General features: G+C 45.6%; 2 protein-coding genes across 7 annotated transcripts in view; one reads left to right on the top strand and one right to left on the bottom strand.

The window, feature by feature from the left end:
- The first annotated feature begins 4,662 nt into the window (after positions 1-4,662).
- DNPH1 (2'-deoxynucleoside 5'-phosphate N-hydrolase 1) lies at positions 4,663-6,798 on the top strand. Its single transcript, XM_081296547.1, has 4 exons — positions 4,663-4,867; positions 6,111-6,179; positions 6,327-6,437; positions 6,622-6,798. The coding sequence occupies exons 1-4, from the start codon at positions 4,672-4,674 to the stop codon at positions 6,768-6,770; spliced, it is 525 nt and encodes a 174-aa protein (XP_081152673.1). The 5' UTR covers positions 4,663-4,671; the 3' UTR covers positions 6,771-6,798.
- A 437-nt stretch (positions 6,799-7,235) lies between these two features.
- CUL9 (cullin 9) overlaps positions 7,236-24,308 on the bottom strand; it is a 36,616-nt gene continuing 19,543 nt past the window's right edge. For 2 of the 6 annotated variants that reach the window (XM_081293962.1, XM_081293965.1), the window contains 24 exons: positions 23,962-24,057; positions 23,523-23,698; positions 22,808-22,941; positions 22,300-22,479; positions 22,022-22,131; positions 21,764-21,946; positions 21,461-21,621; positions 20,962-21,184; positions 20,676-20,865; positions 14,193-14,338; positions 13,922-14,055; positions 13,566-13,779; positions 12,928-13,178; positions 11,622-11,967; positions 11,064-11,204; positions 10,760-10,924; positions 10,374-10,537; positions 9,915-10,008; positions 9,357-9,431; positions 9,154-9,264; positions 8,890-9,007; positions 8,441-8,574; positions 7,689-7,762; positions 7,236-7,608 (listed from right to left, as the gene is read on the bottom strand). In XM_081293962.1, the coding sequence (XP_081150088.1) occupies positions 7,401-7,608; positions 7,689-7,762; positions 8,441-8,574; positions 8,890-9,007; positions 9,154-9,264; positions 9,357-9,431; positions 9,915-10,008; positions 10,374-10,537; positions 10,760-10,924; positions 11,064-11,204; positions 11,622-11,967; positions 12,928-13,178; positions 13,566-13,779; positions 13,922-14,055; positions 14,193-14,338; positions 20,676-20,865; positions 20,962-21,184; positions 21,461-21,621; positions 21,764-21,946; positions 22,022-22,131; positions 22,300-22,479; positions 22,808-22,941; positions 23,523-23,698; positions 23,962-24,057 (3,828 nt within the window). In that variant the 3' untranslated portion in view covers positions 7,236-7,400. Of the gene's footprint in view, positions 7,609-7,688; positions 7,763-8,440; positions 8,575-8,694; positions 8,789-8,841; positions 9,008-9,153; positions 9,265-9,356; positions 9,432-9,914; positions 10,009-10,373; positions 10,538-10,759; positions 10,925-11,063; positions 11,205-11,621; positions 11,968-12,927; positions 13,179-13,565; positions 13,780-13,921; positions 14,056-14,192; positions 14,339-20,675; positions 20,866-20,961; positions 21,185-21,460; positions 21,622-21,763; positions 21,947-22,021; positions 22,132-22,299; positions 22,480-22,807; positions 22,942-23,522; positions 23,699-23,961; positions 24,058-24,308 lie in introns of those variants that run through there. The other 4 variants (XM_081293963.1, XR_014021929.1, XM_081293964.1 and 1 more) reach the window with 4 other exon arrangements.

The raw sequence follows: 24,308 nt of genomic DNA, 5'->3' as shown, positions 1-24,308 counted from the left end.
GCTCAGTGATACAGCACTCGCCTAGCATGGGCAGGACCCGGGTTCGATCCTTAGCACCACATAAAAATAAAGGAATTGTGTTGTGTCCATCTACACCTAAAAATTAAATATTTAAAAAATTAGCTATTAAAAAATAAAATAAAATAGACATGGGGGCTGGGGTTGTGGCTCAGTGGTAGAGTGCTCGCCTAGCATGCATGAGACACTGGGTTCGATCCTCAGCACCACATAAATGTAAAATAAAGATATTGTGACCATCTAAAACTTAAAAATAAATATTATAAAATAAAAAATAAATTAGACTTAGGTCTGGGGATGTAGCTCAATGATAGAGCTCTTGCCTAGCATGCATGAAGCCCTGAGTTCAAGTCTCAGTAACACACACACACACACACTTAAAAGAGATAAGTGTGGTGGTGCATACATAGTCCCAACAACTCAGAAGAATCATAAGTTCAAGGCCAGCCTGTGCAATTTAACCATACTCTGTCTCAAAAATTAAAAAAAAAAAATTAAAAGGAAGGTCTGGAGATATAATTCAGAGAGGTAGAAAACTCCTAGGTTCAATCCCCAGTATTTAAAAAAAATGACTTAACAGGGATGCAAACTAATCACAATATATGAACTTTATGTGAATCCTAATTTAAAAAAGTGAATTATAGGATTGGGTTTTGGCTCAGTGGTACAGCGTTCACCTGGCATGCACGAGGCACTGGGTTTGATCCTCAGCTCCACATAAAATGTAAAATAAAGGTATTGTGTCCACCTAAAACTAAAAAATAAACATTAAAAAAAAAAAGTAAGTTATAGCTGGGCATGGTGGCACACATCTGTAATCCCAGAGCTCAGGAGGCTGAGGCAGGAGGATCTTGAGTTCAAAGCCAGCCTCAGCAACAGTGAGGCACTAAGCAACTCAATGAGACCCTGTCTCTAAATAAAATACAAAATAGGGCTGGGGATGTGGCTCAGTGGTCAGGTGCCCCTGAGTTCAAGTCCTGGTACCCTCCCCCCCGAAAAAAACTAATTATAAACAAATGAATATTTCTAATGCTTATAGGAATAGGAAATTTGAACAATGATAGACAATTTTATGACAATAAGAAAATCTTGTTAAAGTATTTAGCTGTGATAATAATATTTTGATTACATTTTTAAAAAGAGAGTCCTTGCCGGGCATGGTGGTACAGGCCTGTAACCTCAGTCACTCAGGAGACTGAGGCAGAAGGCACAAGTTTGAGGTCAGCTGGGGCAACTTAACCAAACCCTGTCTCAAAAAAAAAAATTTTTTTTTAAGGGCTAGGGATGTAGCTCAGTGGCATAGTATTTGCCTAACATGCACAAGGCTCAGGCTTTAATCACCAATACTGCAATAAAATAAAATAAAATAAAAATAAAAGAGAAAGAGTCCAGTCCTCAAAAAACTGAAGGCCAAATCTTCTAATATGCAGATGCTAACACACAGTAAGTGGGGAGGTTGAAGTTCATTGGATTAGACAAAGGAGAATGAAGGAAAGGGAGGGAAGATGGGATTAGGAAAGACAGTAGAATAAATCTGTCCTAAACATCCTATGTTCATATACGAATACACAACCAGTAACTCCACAGCATGTACAACCACAAGAATGGGATCCTAATTAGAATAAATTATATTTCATGTATGTACAATGCCAAAATACACTCTATTGTCATGTATATCTAAAAAGAACAAATAAAAAAATCTTTAAAAAAGAGTCCTTACCTTTTAAATCCACATATTAAAATATTTCCAAAAGAAATCATATAATCTGAAATTTGCTCCAAAATAATACAGTGACAATACTAAGTATAAATGAAATGAGATTGGTCATAAATTCATAATTTTTGAACCTCATTATACTATTTTCTCAATTTTTTTACTTGGTTAAAAACAGCTTTACTACTTCAAATGTCAGGATTTCCTTCTTTTTTAAAAAACACTGAATAACATGCCATTGTATGGATATGCCACATTTTCTTCATCCATTCATCTCTCAACAGACAGGACACTCGGGTTGTTTCCAAATCTTTTTTTTATTTTTTAATTTTTTTCTAGTTGTAGGTGGACACAATACTTTTATTTTATATTTATTTTTATGTGGTGCTGGGGATTGAACCCAGTGCCTCACGCATGCTAGACAAGCTCTCTACCACTGAGCTACAGACCCGGCCCTGTTTCCAAATCTTGGCCATTGTGAATACCCAGTGGTGCACACCTGTAATCTCAGCAGCTCCCGAAGCTGAGGCAGGAGGATCTCGAGTTCAAAGCCAGCCTCTGCAAAATTGAGGCACTAAAGCAACTCAGTGAGACCCTGTCTCTAAATAAAATATAAAATGGGGCTGGGGATGTGGCTCAGTGGCCTAGTGCCCCTGAGTTCAATCCCTGTTACCCCCGAAAAAAAGCATCAGTTGGCTATACATATATGGGCTTATTTCTATTTATCTGTCTTTACCTCAGTACCATACTGTCTTAATTACTATAGTTTTATAATGCATTTTGAAGTCAGGAAATGTACAACATGAATGAACCAGGAAGACATTATGCCAAGTGAAATAAGTCAGTCATGGAAGGTCGAATACCATATAAATTTAATTTACATGAGATATCTACAATAGTCAAACTTATAGCAGCAGAGAATACAATAGTTGTTGTGGGAGACCAACTTTGCACGTGACTGAGTCACACTCCCCAGCCGGGTGCTGAGGCGCTCAGTCACAGAAATGTGACAGAGCTTTCTCCACCCTTCTTGGGTTCTAGGGTGGGTGTCTCGTGCATGGGTGTGTCTTGCTACAGCCCATGGGTGAAGCTATGCTCACCTGTTCCTTTGTAATATAACCCCTTGCCCTGTAGGATAAAATCTTCCATGGAAGTGCCTTGTGTGTGTCCCCTTCTCTTACTGTGCCCTTGGGTGTGGCCTACCCAGGTGTCAGTCAACCTGCTAACAGTGGACATCATGAAGATAGACTCATTCTTCCCACCCAGAGAACCAGGCTGCTCTTTTTCTTCCAGTCTAAGATAGAAAGGGGATGCCAGTCACACCAGAGGTGAGGACTTAGGGAGATCAGGCTGCTTGGTTTCCTTCGTTTATAAGAGACTATGGCAGAAATAAGACGGTCTGTGAGTGTGTACATGTGTGTTCCTTGCTTATGAGGACGTTGAGGAGGGGCAGTGGGCCAGGACAGGAAGTGTCCAGGAGTTTGCTGGTCAGTCCTCTGGCCCATGACACATCTTCTTTAAGCCTATGTGGGCGAGTGTGTGGTGGGCTGTCTGTGGCACAGCTGTGTGTTCACATTTGCCCCCGTGTTGTGTACTGTGTTTGTGGCAGGGCCTAATAGTGGGTGGACATTTCTTTGTCTGTCCTTTGTATTTAGCACTTGGAAAAAATATATATTTATGGTGCTGGGGTATAGCTCAGTGACAGAGCCCTTGCCTAGAATGTGCAAGGTCCTGAGTTCAACTGCTCACACTTAAAAAAAAAAGTATCTTGATGTCTCTGTAACCCCATACTTTCATATTTTGGTGTTTTAATAGTCATCTGTCAGGAAAAACAGAGAAGAAAACACTGATGGGGCTTTCCTCCTGGGAATGGGACGGAAAGTCTCAGGACTCTATGCATACTCTCTTGTTCTATTTGAACTTTTTTTTTTGTCATGTATCTGTATTATTTTCATGATAACACAAAGGGGAAATCCTAAGTATCACTGGTGAGCAAAGTGTGTGTGCCCATCTCCCTGAAGAAACTGCTTCTATCCACCTGCATAATTATTCTAGAGCAGAGCAGATTGGGAGGGATGTCAAATGTGTCCTTAACAAATATTTGACAAATGTTTTCTGTGTGCCAGGCACAGTTCTAGAAGTCACACATACAGTGAAGATGCAAACAATTCCTTCCCTCCTGGGGAACTATATTCTACCAGGTGTAGCAAGACACAAAACAAAATTAATCGTGGTACACGAAGAAGGGAAGGCAGAAAAGGCTGATAGAGAGTAATGGGGTTAGAGGCTGCCATATTGAATAGGGTGGCCTGGAAAGCTGACAAGTGAACACAGATTTGAAGAAGGAAAAGACTTGAAGGAGGTAAAGAATGAGCCAGGAATCCAGCTGCTGGGCAGAGTCCTGGGCAGAGGGACAGCAAATGCAAAGGCTGTGAAGGCAAGGGGTATGGCTGGCACGCTTGAGGAGCAGCCCGGAAGCCGGCGAGGCTACAGAGTAGTGGGAGCTGGAGTTAGGGAGACAAGTGGGTGACCAAACCACGTGGGACCTGTGGGCCTCTCGGTTTTTACCCTAGGTAAGACTGGAGTGTTCTGGGCAGGGAGGGTCGCAGTTCTCAGTCTGTTCACGTGTGTTCACGGTGCTGAGTGGAAACCGTGGTGAGGCAGGCGCAGAGCAGGGCGCTGTGGAGAGAGGGGGTAGGGCGTGGGCAGGGTGGCGGTGGGCGTCAGGTTCTGGAAATATTTGGGAGAACCGGCTGCAGTGGCCCATGGGTGGGTGGAGGGTTTGAGAATAAGGAAACAGTCCAGAAGGGCCCAGAGGGGTGGGTTCCCAAGAGGGCCTAGCCGGGTCCTCCCCCTCGCGGCCCACTCGACCCCTTTTCCAGGGTCACGTGGTCGCGGCAGGCGCCCCCTGGCGCGGGAAGCAGCGCGCGGCGGCAGCGATGGCAGCGGCCGGGGCGCGGGGGCGCGGGGAGCCGGTGGAGCCGGGCGCACCGGGCCGCCGGGCCCTGTACTTCTGCGGGAGCATCCGTGGCGGACGCGAGGACCGGGCTTTGTACGCGCGGATCGTATCCCGGCTGCGGCGCTTCGGGGCAGTGCTCACCGAGCACATGGCGGCGGCCGAGCTAGGCGCGCGTGGTGAGGCTCCGGGGGCGCGGGCTGCGGGGAGGCAGACCTGGGGACAGGCTGGCGAGAGACGGGCCCGGCCCCCGCCTCTTACGGCCACTGCACGCCCCACCCTCCTGCCCAGCGCTCGGTCCAGCGCCCCCGCCCTAGAAGGAACCCGGGTGGGCGCAGGCGGCGTCTGCCCCAGTACACTGCGGTGAGACACCACTCCTAGCATTGGGCTCTCTTACTTCGGTCCCTTGAACTCTCTTCAGCCCCCTCCCAGGCGCTTTGGGCGAAGAGCTGAAGGTAGACAGATTGGGCTACTTCTCCCAGCTCATGTCCCACTTCGCCCGCGGGTCCTCTGCCCCGCCTCCCCGCTTTCTAAGAATCAGCCCTCCCTTTGACCCGACAGACCCTACTTTTCTCAACCACCCTCTCCTGAGCCACCTTCAGCCTGAATGACCTCTTTTCAGGCTGTTATCAAAGTGATGCTGAGTGAAAGATCCCGGAAGCTGATCTTTCTAAAGCCAAGCTTTGATACGTTGGTCTGGAATCTCACCATCCTTCCAGTTTGTTCCTTCTGCCCAGATAACTTTTAGTGATTACACCTCCCTTACCCAAGAGCAAGGCCATGATTTGTGGGACCTAATGCAATTTTTGGAGACCTTTTAAAAAACAAAAATCTCAAAACCAAATTGCTAGGGAATTAGAAAAGGCCTGTGCAAGTTAGGGATCCTGAAGCTCAAAGTCCACTAGCTCCATTGGGCCTACTTGTCTGGTAGTTCTGGAGCTTAAGTGTGCTCAAGTGTCATGAGGGAGTTGTTTAAAATGTAATCTATCAATCACCAGTCTGATTAAAGCCTTTGAATAAGATAAAGCCTTTGAATCTGTTTTTAACAAGCTGTCCAGTGGTTCTGATGCCTCTAGATGTGAGCCTCACCATCCTGAAGGATAGCATTTAATCAAGCAGGAAGCAGCAGTCCTTACCCTCTGTGCCCATGAACTTTTGTCTAGCCACTTGGTTCCACAATGTTAGTCCTTCCTATATCTTCATGTGCCCTAATCACACATTGCCACCTTGCACAGGGTTGAGTGGAAAAAAAAAAATACATATATAGTAGTTGATCACCCCTTTTGACAGGCTCCTTGTATTGGACAGGCCCTTGAGGTTCTCCCTCACAGAGTAGGGTGGACAGAGAGTCATCAAGGGCAACAGAGAGTTACTGTGAGCCAGGATGGGGAGCATCATTGACCAGCTTTTCTTTGACCTTAGGAGAAGAGGCTGCTGGGGGCGACAGGCTCATCCATGAGCGAGACTTGGCCTGGCTGCAGCAGGCAGATGGTGAGTGACCTCCCTTCCACCTAAAAGCTCCCCTGGAATGTTAGCTTCCTGGGGACATCCTAGCCTCCTCACTACAGCCAACTGTTATCCTTTGCTTACAAGCCCAAGGGCCCCAGGTATTAAGCCCTAATCTCATATTTCTTCCAGTGGTCGTGGCTGAAGTGACACAGCCATCCTTGGGTGTAGGCTATGAGCTGGGCCGGGCTGTGGCCCTCAATAAGCAAATCCTGTGCCTGTTTCGCCCACAGTCTGGCCGAGGTGAGTACTCCAAGCCCTAGACAGCTACCCCTGTCACTCCCCAGCTTTCTGCAGGTCCAGCCTCAGCTCCTTCCTTAGTAAGCTCTGAGCACAGTGCTTTTCCCCAGTGAGTTAGGGCAGGAAAAGGGGGGGGGGCTACGGGGGTTAAGAAGGGAGGCAGCTTCACTTTCCCTTCCCTCCCCAGTGCTTTCAGCCATGATCCGGGGAGCAGCAGACGGCTCAAGGTTCCAGGTGTGGGACTACGAAGAGGGAGAGGTGGAAGCCATTCTGGATCGATACTTTGAGGCTGATCCTCCTGAGCAGGTGGCTGTCTCTGATGACCCAACTGCCTGACTTAAGCCCACTTTACTAAAACCTTCTGACTGAAACTGCTGTAGTTATCATTCCTGCCTTTAGCCCAGTAGCAAATTAAAAGAATTGTTTAAAATTCTATGGTTTTGTCTGTATTTTGGTGGGGATGGGGCAAGTCTTTGGTCATATCCCCACCCCCCCGCATTTCATTTCAAGGTAGAGAGAGACCCTTTAAAAGTCTGTAGGTCCCTAAGAGGAGGATACCTCCTCATGTTCTTGGAGGAAGGCTATCCTGGGGGGTGGCCTTTCATCTCATCTCCTCTGAAGTGGGGCTGGGTCTGCACCTGGCCCTGGACCTTGTGGACTTCACTTCCCTTTATCAGCTTAGACCAGATGGGTCTGTTTTGGGCCTTCTCGGAGGGCAGAAGAGTCTAGAGGTCTAAAGACAACAGTATGAGGGGAACAGTGGGAGATGAAGCTGGCTGTCCCTAGGGAAGCTATCCAGCCTCCTTTCAGAGAAGTTTGTGAAAAAAAGTTTATTCAGTAAACAGAAGAGGGTGCTGCAGACACTGGGGATCCCCTCCTCACAATGGTGGGAAGCAATGAACTCCCCATCCCCACAGCCCCATGATTCTGGTGGGGCAACTCCAGCAGTTTCCTGCATCCTGCCCCTCAGTCATAGGCTTCATCATCATCCTCCTCATCACCAAAGAAGAAAGTCTCTCGGTCCAGATTTTCAGATTCCTCATCGTAGAAAAAGCTATCATTGTCCAGCTCCTCATCAAACTCATCTTGCTGCCACTCGGGCACATCATCATCATCTTCCTCCTCGTCCTCTTCCTCCTCATCCTCTGCCTCCAGCCCAGAGGAATCCTGGGGCCTAAGGAAAGCCACTGCTCTGAGCCCAGAGAAGCCTGACATCTCCCACTGCCCCTCTGGGGCTCTGTCTGCCCTACTCACTGATTGTCAGGTACGTTGGATCCTCTTGCCTCCCGGGCCTCTACTGATGGACTCTGAAGACCAACTCGGAAATCCTGGTAGAAGCAGGAGAGCAGAGGACATGTGGCCTTGTGCCCAGCATACTTTCAGCTGTGTTTGCTGAGAGCCAGGCTCCTGCCATGAGTGCTCCCTCCTCTTACCATGGCCCTTCACAAGCAAATGCCTTTGTGCAATGTAACTGGCTGGGAATCTCCAGAAATACAAGATACTCTGGCGGGAACCCCACCTGTGCTCGAGCAGCTTACAGTGCGTGTTTATGTATTCTGCCCAAGTTATTTTCTAGTCAGTGACAACCTGAGGGCAGGGTTCATGGTACAGGTACAACACACCCATATTAGAACTGGAAGAACCTTGTAGGCTCCTTACTCCAGTGATCCTCACTTCTGGTCCTCACTTGTGAGATTTGAACCCACATCTGGGAAGTATAGTCTGAAAGGGTTCCCTGAGTGATTCTGATGGGCACCCTAGCCAAAAACCCTTGATATGGGCAAACCAACCACCATTCTATAGGAAACCCCAGGAGGTTAAAAAACAGGAACTGGCAGCACAGCTGGATGGTCCCAGGGATGGGACATCTGCCCAGGCCTCCTAACATCTATTCACCCTCCTCACTGCCTTTCCTTCTGGACTTGACCCTGGCAGGGTTGTGCTGGACATAGGTAGCCCCTGACCTTGTCAAGTACAGGGGCACAAGTGGCCAGCAATGGAGGTACCTGGGTGGAATGCTGCAGGATGGCTAGCAGCCTCTCCTGGATCCGCCGCAGCAGCTCCATGCCTGTGTTGAGACAGTCAGTCCGCAGGAGGCACAGGGAAGAGGCCAGGTCTTGGCAGCGCAGCAGGGTCTCCTCTGTGGAGGGGCAGGTACAAGGGCTTGATTCCTTTTCTCATTCTCACCCACTCCTTCCACAAACACCTATGGAGCATCTACCAGGTGCCAGGCATGGCTATAGACACTCATGGAGCTTACATGCCAGTAGCAGGGTACAGACCAGGATCAACCCATCAGGTGCACATCTGCCCTTGGCCCCTATAGCATGGACTTTAGACCCAAGGGTGAGAAGCTATGCAGAATGAAGAAGATGGGGACAGAGTGAAGATGAGGGCATAGTGTTACCTGGCTGGTTGGGCATGGATGCTCAGGACTGAGAGGGGCCCCGCTCACCAAGAAGGATCTGCAGGGCATTGGTGTGCAGCTCCAGGCTCTCCGTCTGCTGCTCCACCACATCCATGTACTCTGTGTCCTGGCTGTAGAAGCTGTATACACAGGCATAGGCCAGCACCTAGGGAAGCCCCAGTCAGCATTCCCTGCCTGAGGCCTGGCACTTCTGCCTCCCCACCTACCCTCTCCTCAGTCCCTCCATCCAGATAAGTCAGATAAAAGCACCCACCAGGACCCTTTGGTACACTGTTCCCCCACCACTACCACCTTTCGAGCCTGCTCAAGGCCCCGGCAGGCATCACTGAGGAATGTGAAGGATCTGGGTGGGGGCACCTCATGGATGGCAGAGACTCGGTTCCGCAAGTTCACAGCAAATTCCTGCGTGAGGAAGGTACTCAGCACAGCCTCCCATGCAGTCACCCCAGCCCTCTGGCCTCACCCATCAACCTACCCGTTCCCTCCCTGCTCACCCGTGCCTGGTGATGGAAAGTACACCGTTCATTATAGTCCTGAAACCTCTTCTCCTGGCGAGCTGCTTTGCTTACCTGGTGAGAACACGTGGAGAAGGTTGTTGGATGCTTTGGTCCAACAGGATGGAGTTAATAATTAAAACAGCCACCATCCATTGAGGTGCTTCTGCATTGTACACAGGTGATTTTCATTTAAATTAGGGACATTATTAATCCCCTCTACAGGTGGGGACTTTGAGGCTTGCCCAGAGCCACACATGACTTCAGTGTCCTGCTCTGCTGTGCCCAGGCACCCACTGAGGATGCCCTGTCCTCAGATTCTCTGTGGCCACTTGGGGGTGAGAAGTCTTATTCTGAAGATAAAGGCCCTTGAAAACAAGCCTCCCAGTACAGAATTCCCAGTGTCTGCAGGCCCTAGTGGCTTCTGTCCTCCCCTCCACTGAGTCCCAACTGCAGTCACACTGCTCTAGACACAAAGCCCTTTTAGCCCAGGGCCAGGAGCAGCAGCCCATCGTGATTGTGCTTGGGCCTCTGCCTCCTGGGTGCCCAGCCCCTTACCATGGCAGAGCAGTTGTAATAGTCTTTGTGATTTGGCTTCCAGGACTTGAGGCAGCGCCAGCAGAATCCATGGTTACATTTGGCACAGGTCATGCTATGGAGGAAGCTAGCTTGTCAGAGGGTGCCTGCCTCTGGGCAGGGGTGTGCCAGGACTGCCAAGTGCCTGGACACACCACTGACAATGCCCTGGGCCTCTGGCCTGTCCCTCTGCCTTGTAGTTACCTTCATCTTTCCAAGCCCTGCTGCATGCACCCTTGCTTTTGAATTTGCCCACAGTATAGATTTTAAAGTGAGGAAAGGAAAATGAAGGCCTAGGAAGTCACTCTGGGAGTGCCAAATTGAGGGGTGGTTCATCTTCTGAGCTTTACAACAGGCTTCATTGTCCCTTTCTTACTGCCAGGACTCCCTGCCCCTCCCTTGCCCTCTCATGTCCCAGTGCCCACAGTACCCCCTTCTTACTGCAGGCACCCCTCGTTCTTCTCAATGGGAGCCTGACAGCTGGGACAGCGTTTGGAGATGAGCTTGGCCAGGTGCTTGCTCTGGGCCTCCACACTCATGCCGTCATAGTAACCACCATCATCAACCCACTGAGACATGTGGCCACAGCTGGCAGGGTAGTGTGCCTAGAGCAGAAGGGGGTGATGAGGACACAGCTGAGCCCTGACAGTGTGGCCCTGCTGGTGTGTATTGGGGGAGGGAGGGAGAGGACAAATCACAGAAGGGTGAACATCAATAGGGTTGTAGAGGATGAAGAAGGACAAGTCACATTCTGTGAGGGCAGGGGTGCTGAGCAGGGAAGGAGCCGGAATACTTGATCAGGGGCAGGGTATGGGGAGGGCAGCCACCTCAGGGAAGCTACAGTTGAAGCAGGAGGCCCAGCCGCACTTGGAGCAGGTGGTCCCACAGCCTAGGCCTTGGCGGCAGAGAATGCGGTCGCAGCCCTGGGGGTTGGTGCACCAGGTCAGGTTGGAACAGCTCTCCACATAACCACGCAGAAGGGCCTTCTCATACTGTAGGGCCACAGGTGCCACAAGGTGAGTACATGGTTCTCCAGGATGCCAAATCGCCAGGCTCCTAGCACCCCACAGGTCAATACATTCCTGGAGGCCCTTTGGTTCTGATTAGAGCCTCTCAGACTAGAGGGGATACCTTGGAGATGACCTCTGGTGAAGAGACGATGGCACGTATAAAGGCGCTGGTGGGCTGGGCGGGACAGTCAGCAATGGGGCAGGTGCAGTTCAGCACAAGGTTCTGCTCGATCCGAGTTGTCAGATACTCATTCCAACAAGACTGGGAGGGACAGAAGGAGAGATTGCTAAAAGACAGGTGTCCTTGTAACTGACCTAGCACCCACCCCTTCCCTACCATGTGTAAGGCCAGAGACAGCTGTTCCTAGATCTACCTCACAACTGACCCTGATCCTTCTGGTCTCTATGGGTTTTCTTATGCTTGGCACAAAATACAGTTGTCTTTGAGGATGCACAGGCTCAGGCATTAGCCTAATATAATTACTGTTGAGTGGACGTGGAGGAAGGGAGTAAAGAGAACAAGAAAAAGGAGGAGGACCCAAGTTTTAAAAAGGATGGAAAGAGCAGACAGGCCAAAGAGAAAGGAGGCCTGAGCAATGAGTGGCCTTTTCTCTCCTAGGCACTGGTCTCAGTAGAGTTTTCAAGAAACTGTGTTAGGGTGGAGAGTTGGGGGCCTCACCTTACAGCAGTAGTGCTTGCAGCAAAGGGAGGGCAAGTCGTCATTGGGTTCCAGGGGGCTCACACAGACCGGACAGTGATCAGGGCGTGTGGGGGCAGCCTGGGCCGGGGGTACACACAGTCCAGCTGCCAGTAACAGTGGCTCAGGGTCATCACTGTAATTCTGCAGCAGTTGTTCGGCACCCCAGTGGGTATGAGCCAAAAGGTGCTGAGCCACATCTGGCTCTAAGTTCAGTGTCTCCTGCACCTGCCGCACTGTCTGCTCCATCAACCCTTCTACTTCCTGGGGGCTCATGGTGCGGCCTGCTGGCAGCGGTAAAGATGCCAGAGCCACCATGGCTTCTGGGCTTGGGGAGAGAAAAGAGACAGCAATCAGTATCTCTGTGCTATTTATCTGACCTACCATCTGAACCCCACCTGATTCAATTCCCCACTTGCACACCATCACTTGGACTTGCCTTACCAGCCTGAGGGTTACAATGCAAACTGTCTGAACAAAGACCTCCACAGAAGGATTGGTAAATGTGGGGCTAGGGCTGGATGTAGCAATGACTGGTAATACTACATGGATCTGATGGGCAGAGGTAAGGATGCTAAACAACCGATAGTGGATGGGAAGATCCACTATAGGTCCCACCCAAAATGCTAGCAGCACCTTTGGTGAGAAAGAGTAGTCTATTTCTTTATTACACAAAGTGTGGCCTATGGACCAGCAGCACAAGTCTCACAGAAAGCACTGCTGAGCCAGGATCTGCACTGAGCCCAATCCCAGCTGATGTGTGTGCATGTTTATATTTGAGAAAGATTATTCCAGAGAACTCACTTTACATACCATGTAAATAGCAGGCATGAAAATTAGTGTAATTAACAGTTTCTGATGAACTGGATCTGATGTTGGAAGTTTTAGGGGTGCTGGCCAATTATAAAAGGCTGATTGATAGCAAGTTCTGCAGAACAAACTTTTTTCATATTTCACTGAGCAGAGTGCTTTTCAGCACTCTCTATATTTGTAGAATATTTCATATTTTTTAGAATGAGAGATATCTATAAAAGGGCTTGAGTGTTTAGGTCCCATGTGTAAGGGCTGCTTTTAGGAAGACAAGGATAGCAAGACCCCTTACTTAAGGGAATGGTGGTACACAAAGGGAAAATGAAGATTAGCAAAGGGAGGAAATAATAAAGGGAATAGGACCAGACACAGAAAGACTGGAAATGTTTTTACAAAAAAAAAAAAAAAAAAAAAAACTGGCTTTGGCCCTACAACCTTTCCCACCTCATTACAAAGGGACAGAAGTAGAGGTGGCTACCTTGGCTTGGAGGCCTTGGTATTTTGGTTGCCACAGAAAGGGACATCTGCTTGACCCCGGCAGGGACCCATGGGCTCTGGTGTGGCATACATCAGGATCTGGGGCCGGTCATCACGCCGTTCTACATAGCCCTGGCCCAGGAGATGCAGAATGCAAGAGAGGACATCTGTACTAGTACAGGCTACACCTCCAGCAACAGCACGACCCAGGATTCCAGGGGGATTTGGGCCCTTCTGCCAGGCCTCCAGCACCTGGACAGAAGAAACAAAACAAGCAGACTACTTTACTGAGCGGAGCCAGGCTGCCTGAGTTCAATGCCTGGCTCATTGGTTGTGTGACTATGGGTAAGTTATTAACTTTCTCATGCCTTATTTTCTTATCTGTCAAACAGGCTAAAATAATAATATTTAGGATCACTGTGAAAACTAAATGACTTAATCATGCACACATTAAACATTCAAGTTTTTTTTTCTAACTTCTAACTGTTTGGTCAGGAATAGAAACCCAGTCGGAAATGCTACCCAATGGAAGTCTCATACTGAGAATGATTTACCTTACCTTGTGAGACCTCTGGCTCCATCCCCCAACCCCAAGCAGGACTCCCTTCCTCTCCCAATGTCATGGTCCCCTCTGCCTACCAAACAAACCAGCTGATCAATGTGGAGGCCTTTTTCTCCATGGGCTTTAAGAATACGAATAAGAAGACAGCTCAAGAGGTTCCTCTTCTGTTCCAGGGTTCGGCCCTCATCCTTCTCAACATTCAGGTATGTCTGTGGAGGTATGAGCCACAGGACCTCCTCACTGGGCTGGAGTCCAGGCCTGCGGAGCCGCAGCACACCTGGAAACCAGGTTCTAGTCAGGTTCCCAAGGATAAGGAGGGACACATGAGTAAGGACTAAGAAGACACTACTAGACACTCATTCCCTAGTATACCATTCACCAATCTGAGAGCCCCCCTGCCCCATAGAAGAGACTCAGCCCAGCCCCCACTGACCTACCCCTGTGTGGAAAGTCCTGACCCTCTTGCAGGGTCAAAGGGCCATTCTCAGAGGTGAGGGGCAGAAGTGCCTGGTGCAGTAGCTCAGCAGAGAGGTCAGAATTCTTCAGCAAGGTCTCTATTGATAGCTCCTGGTGAGGAGAAACAAGGCCAGTCAGGAGTAAAGGGAAAGGAAGAGAAAAGGAGGGAGGAGTATGGACCTAGAGAGTTTAGTAGGAAAATAGAGACAGGCAGAAGAGAATACTGAGAGGCTAAGGAGCTAAGGCACCTCTATCTGATTGAAATTCAACAGCAGCCACATCTGCACGGTAGACACATGCAGGGTCTGGTCACCAAACTGCAGCTCAGCCCTGCCCAGCCATGTCCACTGCAGTCGCCGATGTGGTCCCATGTCCAGAACTGGGTGGTTCTGACCTAGGAAATTATTGAGGAGAAAGGTGGAGGCAAAGACTAAAGGAAATGAGGGGGTTAGGGTCAGGTTATAAAAGCACAAAATATTTTTCAATCTGAGTTCATAATGATACACATTTTTAAAAGACTTCATTGGGCTTACATGAGTTTGCTAGGGAACCAACATTATAACTAACTGGTTAAAAAATAAAGGAGGGGGGCTGGGGTTGTGGCTCAGCGGTAGAGCTCTCGCCTGGCATATGCAAGGCCCTCGGTTCGATCTTCAGCACCACATAAAAATAAATAAATAAAATAAAGGTATTGTGTCCAACTACAACTAAAACATAGATAGATAGATAGATAGATAGATAGATAGATAGATAGATAGATAGATAAAGGAGAACAGGTGGGGCTGTAACTTAGTGGCAGATACTTGCCTAGCATGTGTGAGGTACTGCGTTCAATCCTTAGCACCAAATAAAAATAAACGAATAAAATAAAGGCGTTCTGTCCATTTACAACTGAAAAAAACTTTAAAAAATTATGGGACAAGAGGGAAGGATTAACCCTTCCCTATAAAAACTATACTTTGAGGTAACCAATAATTGATGAGAGTAAGTTTCTCTTTATAGAGAAAACATTCCAGCTAACACATAAAGGAGTGACAAAACTATAGTATCACCATTTCATAATCCCCAATAAAATGACAGACGGGCTGGGGATGTGGCTCAAGCGGTAGCGCGCTTGCCTGGCATGCGTGCGGCCCGGGTTCGATCCTCAGCACCACATACAAACAAAGATGTTGTGTCTGCCGAAAACTAAAAAATAAATATTAAAAAAAAAATGACAGACACGAAAATCTCATGAAAAATTACATGTAATATGTAGATGAGATTGAAATCCACTGATCTGTCTTAACATCTCAAAGAGAGACAGATAGCTAGCTCTAACATGCCTTCTGCTGGAAGGATACAGTGCCACCCTTGATGCTTTCTGGACAAGAAATCAAAGTAGAATCTGATTAATCCTCTACATCTAAATATCAGGTTTCAGGAAATAAAGGAGAGAGGGGAATATGCTAGAAGATACCAGGTGGATGCAGTCAGCAAAAGCCAGCCTGGGGACAACTCTAATTAACAACCAACCAATTTCCTCCAGAAACAATTACAAGGGGGAAAAAAGGGAGGCAGAAACCTATAGATTAAGGGAGTGAGTGATAATTCAACCAAATACATTACGTGGGCTGCTTGGATCATCATTAAACTAAATAATCAAACAAAAACAAAAACAAAAAAACTCGAGATAACAAGGGAAATATGAACACTATATATTTAATGGTATTAGAAAATATTTTTAACTTCTAAAGGTAATGATAGTGCCCTTGTTTTTAAAAAGGGAGTCCTTACCTTTCAGATTTGGGGATGAGAGAAAGTAGGTTAGGGGACTAGATGAAACAAGATTGGCCAAGACTTACAATATACTGGTGGGCTGAAGTTTATTTATTATGTTTGTATATGCTTGAATTTTATTATAATAAAAAATTATTTTTTAAATAAGAGTAAAATGACCCATTCTCAGACAAATAAAAACTGGTAAGGTTTTTCTTTTTTCATGGTGCTGGGGATTGAACCCAGGTTTTCTACCAATATTCCCTCAATGCAGAAACTTTTAATGGATGTACTTAAAAAAAAAGACAATTGAGCATAGAAAGACCAAGATGCAAAAAGAATGGTGACTAAAGCAATTGGCATGATGGCAAATGTAAATAACCACTGAATAATGGTTAAACTTGGAAATAAAAAAAAAAAGATAATTCTAAAGTACTAAACACCAGTAAAATAGGAGTTAGGATTGGAGTTGGGATTTTTCAAAGGTCCTTTAATTGTTCAGAAAAGTGGGAAATCACATTAATTCAAGAAGGTTAAAAATATAAAGGTAGGGGCACTACTAGCATGCATGAGGCCCTGGGTTTGATCACCATTATGGCAAAAAATAAAAATGAAAAATAAAGACCAATACAAAAATGAATGCATAACTTCTAAAACTGACAGAAAAAAAAATTAAAAAAAAATCTGTCAATCCAAAAGAAGAAAGTAAAAATGCACAAAAACCCAGAGTAGAATCATATGTACAAAGGTATTCAATTTATTATTTTTTTTTAAAATATAAGAATAAATAAAAATATAAAATAAAAGATTAAAGATGTTGTTATTCATAAATAAATAGGCTAGAATTGACAACTCAGAAAAAGAGACTGTCGGGTTGAACAGAAAATAAATTCTAGGTAATTTCTAAGTCATATGTAAAACATAAGGGTATGCCAAAGTTAAAATTATACTGGGGAAAATTCTGATGGGAGTAAAATGCTGGCATGACTTTAAAGTATCTTCTCCCACATACTGCTTGTTAATGGTAACAAGGGAGAAATATTAACTATAAGGTAGAGAACTCAAACAACCTTTTGACCTGGTTGTTAAAATTAACATCACAGGGGGCTGTGATGATACAGCAATTACATAGCATGAATCAGGCCCTAGGTTTTTTTCAGCACTGAAAAAACAAAAACAATAATAAAATAAAAACTTCAACCGTCAACACTGAAAAAAAAATTAACATCATAAACAAAAAGGCAGATAGAAACTGTGTGTCTGGGGATGAAATACCTTGAGAAGAACATAACATCATTTACTTAGTACTCCACCTGGGAATGTATAACCTGAAGTCTAATCATGAGAAAACATACAATTAATCATGAGAAACTATTTAAAAAATTTTAAAGGTCTGGTTTATGTGATGGTGCACACCTGAAATCTCAGTTCCTGAGGAGGCTGAGGCCAGCCTAGGTAATTCAGTAAGAAGACAATCTCAAAATATTAAAAAAAAAAAAAAAAGCTGATGGTGTAGCTCAGTGACAGAGCACCTGAGTTCAAGCCCCAGTACCACCACCAAAAAAAAAAAAAAAAAAAAAAAGTCAATTTCCCAGATGACAAAGAAAGCTGAGGAAATAGTCTAGATTAAAAGAGACTAAAGAGACCTGACAACAAAATATGACAGGTAATCCTAGACTGCATCCTCTCCTGAAAAAAAAAAAAAAGACATGGAAAATGTTATGGGTCAACTCACAAAACTGGAATATAGATGTTAAATTTATTAATAAATAAACTTATTATGTAGGAGAATACCTTTATTCTTTAGGAAGTATGTACTAAAGTATTTAGGGGCAGAGTTTATGCAATGGTTGCCAAAAACGTGTATATGTGTGTGTGGACCACACATAGATAATGTACATGCACATACATACATATACAAGAAAAGCAAATGTTAAGAGCAATGTTAATGAAAAGTTCATAAAAGGAAAATCTGGATAAAGGTTACATGGGTTTCTTGAAATTATTTGCAAATTTTAAAAAATTTTAAGTAAAAGGACAACTAAATTGTATACTTAAAAATCATTAAAATGGCAAATGTTATGTTAGCTATATTTTGTCACAATTAAAAAAGAAATCTAGAGCCAGGCACAGTGGTGCTGCCTGTAATCCCAGCAGCTTGGGAGGCTGAAGCAAGAGGATCATGAGTTGGAAGCCAGCCTCAGCAACAGTGAGGCACTTACCAACTCAGTGAAGCCTTGTCTCTAAATAAAACACAAAATAGGGCTGGGGATGTGACTCAGTGGTCAAGTGCTCCTGAGTTCAATCCTCAGTACCAAAAAAAAGAAAGAAAAGTAAAAGATGAAGAACTTCTCTTAATGCAAAAACAAAACAGTAAAAGGATAGGAAAAAAAAAAGATACACCAGAAAAATGAGAACCAAAGAATGCTGGTATACAATTAATACCTGAGAAAAATAGACTTTAAGAGAAAAGGCCTTGTTAGAAAAAAGTTCACTTCACAATAATAATAAAGTTTAATTTTCCATGAAGACTACATGTACAGAGTCCATTATAGTAGTCACTAGTCACATGTTAACTATTTATATTTAAACTGATTAATAAATTATTCAGTTCCTCAGTTGTGTTAGTAACACTTCAAGTACCTAACAACCATGAATGGCTATCATGTTAAAGAGTGCATGAAAGAACTTTTCCATCATTACAGAAAGTTCTATTATATGGCATGACTAAATGATTTTAAAATGTATCTAATAACATAACAAAAAAATTATATGTGGGCTGGGGATGTGGCTCAAGCGGTAGCGCGCTTGCCTGGTATGCGTGCGGCCCGGGTTCGATCCTCAGCACCACATACCAACAAAGATGTTGTGTCCGCCGAGAACTAAAAAAAATAAATAAATATTAAAAATTCTCTCTCTCTCTCTCCTCTCTCTTTAAAAAAATTATATGTATATATATTTTTTGTTATATAAGATATATATTTTTGTTATATAAAAAATATATTTATTATATAAATTATATATATTTTTGTTTTGTATATATAACAAAACTGACATGGTTAAGTTTTTAAAATCACTATGATAAGGGTACATTTTAGCAAACCTCTCTCAGTAGATGAAGTAGATAAAAACTAGTAAGGGACTGCGGGTACAGCTCAGTTGGCTGAGTGTTTGCCTTGCATGCACAAGGCCGTGGGTTCAGTCCCCAGAACGGGGGGAAAAAAATTAGTAAGATACATAGAATATGTTAACAATTCAATTAACTAATTAACTAGGTCTGTTAAATGAAACATATAGCATCCTATATCCAACAGTTAAGGAACACATTTTTCTTTCCCTTATGTTTTTTTAGTTTTGCAGTACTGAGGATTGAACTGGGGGGTGTTCTATCACTGAGCTACAGCCCTGGCTATCTAGTTTTTGTTTGTTTGTTTGAGACAAGGTCTTGATAAATTGCAGAGATTGGTCTCCAACTTGGGATTCTCCTGCCTCAGCTTCCCTATTAGCTGGAATTACAAGTGGGTACCACTGCTCCTGGCTCCACATTTTTCTTAGTCATACATGGAACACTTATAAAATCTGGCCATCTATTAGGCCATAAAAGAAGTTTCTGAGGAAATAGTCTAGATTAAAAGAGACTAAAGAAACTATAAATTGCAAAGGTTCAGAATCACAAAAATCATATTCTCTAGCCACAACAGAATGAAGGTAGAACTCTAAAATTTTCAAATATACGTTTAAAAAACTAACAAATCAAAGAAAAAATAATTATAAAAATTAGAAAATTCTTGGAACTAAGCAACAATTAAAAATACTGTATAATGGAAACATGGAAGCTGGGTATGGTGGCACATGCCTGTTATTTCAGCGACTTGGGAGATTGAGGCAGGAAAATTGAAAGTTCTTGGCAAGTCTCAGTAACTTAGCCAGGCCTAAGCAAATTAGCATGACCTAATCTCAAAATAAAAAAATAAAAAGGCTGGGGATGTGACTCAGTGGTTAAATATCTCTGGATTCAATCCTCGGTACCAAAACAAAAAACAAAAAAACAACCCCAAATAAATAAAATAAACAAACATATGGAACACCCCAAATATCTATCAACAGCAGAAAAGATAAATAGATTCAGACAATGGAATATGACTCAGCAATACAAAAGAACAAACTAATGATATAACTGATGATCTGATAATTCTTACAATTACATGTGTGCAAGAAATCAGGTACAACAGAATACATCCTCTATGATTCCATTTGTATGATATGCAAATACAGACCAAAAAAAAATCTATGATGATAAGCCAGGCACAGTGGCACATGCCTGTAATCCCAGTGACTCCTGAGGCTGAGTCAGGAAGATTGCAAGTTTAAGGCCTGTCTCAGAAGAAAAAATTAAAAAGGCTAGGGATGTGGTTCAGCAGTTGAGCACCGATTGGGTTCAATCCCTGCTACCAAAAAAAAAAAAAAAAAAAAAAAAAAAAAATCTATGGTGATAAATGGAAGTAAAGGGAAAAAGAATGGTATCTTTTAGGTACACAGAGGGTGAAGTCTTCTGGGATGTTGAAGATGTTCTTTACTTGGGGGAATGTGGTTGTACGTGGGCTAGGAATTCAGTAAGCCTTATAGTTGGTATTTGTACATTTTACTGAATACTAGTTATATTCCAATAAAAAAAATCTTTTAAAAAAATCCATGGGGTGCAGCAAAAACGATATATATTTTTAAGGACTGAAAATTAAATATATAACTTTAAATTAGAAAAACAAAACAAATTCATAGAAAGGTGAAGGAACCAAGAGCAAAAATTAATGAAGCTAAAACCCACACTTTTGTACCCTTTCCTAAGAAACTGCTGAACCTAGAAATTATTTCTTCATGTCTACATATTCCTGTCCCATGATCCTCTCCTTTCCCTCTCTTGCCACCCCAAATAAATCATTCCAATCTCTAGTTTCCTCTCCCTAGCTCCTCACTCTGGCTGTAGAAACTGGAGAAGCAGTCAAGGGCATCACAGAATTCTGTGGGAAGGCACTTTCTGGGATGGTGCAGATAGCAGAGTGGGGAGACAGGCCAGCAGCGTGGTGACAGGACCAGTATGGAAACTGTTGGACTTGGATCTTCCATAAAAATTTCTTTCCCCGCCTCTTCTTCCTCCTCTTCCTCCTGAGGAACAGAAGGATTTCAAGGGTCCATGGGCTCCCTTCTTGACTCTAGTCTTCTCTTGTTTCCTATTCCCCCACTCTTTCCCCTTGCTCTTACCCCCTCTTCTTCTAGTTCCTCCTCATCTTCCTGCTCCAAGAGCAACCTGTCAAGCTGCTGGAGCTGGAAAAGGTGAAACTGGCGCTGTAGCTCCTCTGAGGTGCTCAGGCTCCGTAACATCTGCTGGGGGAGGCGGTTGGGAAAGCAGAGGCCAATCTGCTCCAGCACAGCCCCCTCCAGCCAGGTGGAACCCAAGCTCAGAAGACGGTCTGCCATGTAGTGCCTGCAGCACACACAACATAATCCAGGCCTAAGTGTAGGTGCCAGCACAGTACAGGCCCAGCTTCCCCCTCCAGAAGGCAGGTCCTTCTGTTGCAGCCTGCTCGAGTCACAGGCCCTACTGCTCTTCCTTTCCACCCGCTTTCCATCAATGTATGAACATCTCTATAACTTAACTCTCCTCTCCACTGCCGCCTCCTTCTCCTCCCCTCTAAAACTTAACTCTTTCTCCTCTAGAATCTAGGCCTCCCATCCCCTCCCTCTCCAGACCTGCACTCACTGATAGAAATGCTCAAAAGTAGTGGCCAGCTCTAAGCCAGAAAGGACCATGATGGGTTCCAGGTGTTGCTGAAGCTGCCCCAGCATTTCTGCTCCAGGGGATCCACCAAACAGGTTACCCTGGATCTGTTGGTCAAGGTGCCTAGCAAACTGCTCACTCATCTGGGAACAATGGAAAAGGCACTGGGCAAACGGTGAATGAGGCAGCAAAGGAGAATATGGAGTGAAAGGAGGTGAAAGAACAGAGTAGAAGGAAACGAACACAAGTTTATGGCTCTGTGGCCTGGGAGGCTGGCAAACTCACGTGAGCAGCAGTGAGAAAGGACTGCTGCAACAGGGCACCAGAGAAACCGCTGCGCAGAGCCAGGGTAAAGGCTGCCCGGGACCCAAACAGCTCGGAACCTGCTCTCTGCAAGTGCTCATAGAGTTTGCAGTAACGAGGCACAAAGTCTGGGGCCCTCCAGGCTGCAGCCAAGAATCTGCTGACCTAAGGAGACAGAGCAAGAAATGACATAAGAGGCACAGCCTGCACCCCCCCAGACTTCAGCTTGCTTCTGCCCACCTGCTCCTGCACTACACTCAACCAGCACTGGGTTATGTTCCTCAGGCTGCTGCTTGGAAGAACTGGTGAGGGCGCAGGGCTCCGATCCCGAACTTTGCTGTTTTTGCTGACTGTGGAGACAGAGGGCAGAAGAAGGGGTTTCACCTCAGCCTCTGGGTGAGTGCAGGGGTCTTGGATACTGATTCTCCTGGAAAGGGCAGTAGATCCCAGGGGGCTAGAAAGTCAGAGAAGGAAGGAACCAAAGATTTTCAGTTCAGCTGGCCACCGATGGGACTCACAGGGCCGTGTCAATGGTTCAGGAGAAGGTCCAGGAGGAGGCTCCGCATGCACCAGCAAGTGGCAAAGGCGACGAACTCGAGATGCAAATGATGCTGCTCGACTCATGGGGATTTGAGAGTTCTCTCTCTGCTCTAAGTACTGATCCAGCAGCCATCCCAGAGAGCTCACACCTTCTGCATCTGAAAGTCAGGAAGAGGCAGCTTTGGGAAATGAGCAATAGGTAGTTCAGGGAGAAGGAGAAATTGTACAAAAAGGTTTTGGGGGCAGAACTCTAGTCCACCCCTCAGCAAGGCTTGCTCCAGCAGGTTGGAAGTAGGGTTGAGAGGAAGATTCAAATATCAGAATCTCAGGAAACAGTCTCCAGAGTTGGAAGGAAAAAGGAACAAGGGGGTGACAGGCCTTTGGGGACAAACATAGGAATCAAGAGAATCAAGAATATTGACTCAGGTGATTCCTGGGGATAATTATAAGGAGCTGGTTAGCAGGGCCAGGCATTGGGATGGTTACCGGGCAAGGTGATGTTCTGCACTAGGGGGCTGACCAGGGCCTCCCAGCAGGTCTTGCCCAGTGCTTGGGCGGCCTCATCATCAGGGAGGAAGCGATCAGCAAAATTCTGTTCGTGACGCAAAACCCTGTTCAGTCTGGGAACAAATACTGGAGTTAAGACTAAAGACACTGCTATTCTGGAGATTGAGGCAGGAGGACCGCAAATTCAAGGTCAGCCTGGTGAATTTAGCAAGATCCTGCCTTAAAATAAAAACTAAGAGGCTGGGGTTGTGGCTCAATGATAGAGCACTTGCCTAGCACAGGCGAGGCCCTAGGTTTGATCCTCAGCACTACATAAAAATAAATAAAATAAAGGTATTGAGTCCAACTACAACTAAAAAATAAATATAAAAAAAAAAAACCCAAAACTAAAACGGGGATGCAGCTCAGTAGCAAAGTGCCCCAGTACCAAAAACAAATACAAAAACAAAACAAAACAAGGATTAAAGACACAGGTTTGCCTGAGGCCTACACTCAAATGCAAATTAACACCCAATCTTCCCAAGCTTAGTCCTTTCCCCAGTTCTGCCCTATCAGCACATACTTCTTGCTCATGTCCACTTGTCTCCTCATGTCCTGACTAGTTTTACTTCTCAGACTCCCATGGAAACCTATCTTCTGCCACCTACTTTTTACAGTATCCTTAACCATCTTCCCTCCTTTATACCCCACCCACCTGGGACAGAGCTGGAGAAGGCGCTTGCGGTCCTCTGCTATGTCCCGGCTCCAGGCTTGTGCCCGAATTGTGTAGAAGAGACATGTACGGCGACACAGCTGCTCCCGGAACAGTGGCCAGAAAGTGGGCTTAGGGCCCAGGACCTCCACACCCCGAACCCGGGTGTCGATGCCGCCCTGCATGCAAGTAGACTCATCTGTCACATAAATCACCTGAGCCACTACGTATTACCAAAGTCAGGCCTTATGCCATGAGTTCCACAGAGCTGCTGAGGATACCTCCATACCTCTGCAACTTAATGGTTTGCTGGGTCATCTCCCAAGCAGACCAAAGAGAAACCTTGGCTGAAGCCTCGACCTTTAAATGTTAGGGAACCCAGTCCCTAAAGGGACCCTGTGTTACTTCCTGATCTTCTGCCCCATTCTCTTCCCAGCCCCACCTGCTGGCAGCGCTTTATACGGATCTGGATGATGGGCCAGAAGCGGTTCAGATTCTCTAGGAGGATTACCCGGCTGGCAGAGGGCATCACGTTTACCTGGCAGGGCAAAAGAGACCAAGAGAGAGAGCTGTCACCTAAAGAAGCAGGGCTGGAAGGACTGCTGACAGCAACCAAGGTGGTTATGGCATGTGCCATTCACTGAGCCTAGGGAGCCACACAGTTACAAATCCCTAATTCTATTCTTGTTGCTTACAAGGTGAGGCCTTTCCAGAAAGGAGGAGACTGCATCCAGGGACCGCATTTTTCCCATAGGCCATGGGATAAATAGAAATATGGGGAGTAAAGTA

Source organism: Spermophilus citellus, assembly GCF_964194105.1.
Source record: "Spermophilus citellus genome assembly, chromosome: 5".
NCBI classification, from domain to species: domain Eukaryota; kingdom Metazoa; phylum Chordata; class Mammalia; order Rodentia; family Sciuridae; genus Spermophilus; species Spermophilus citellus.
The sequence above is the reverse complement of the archived record's forward strand: the minus strand, read 5'-3'. Positions and strand labels throughout refer to the sequence as shown.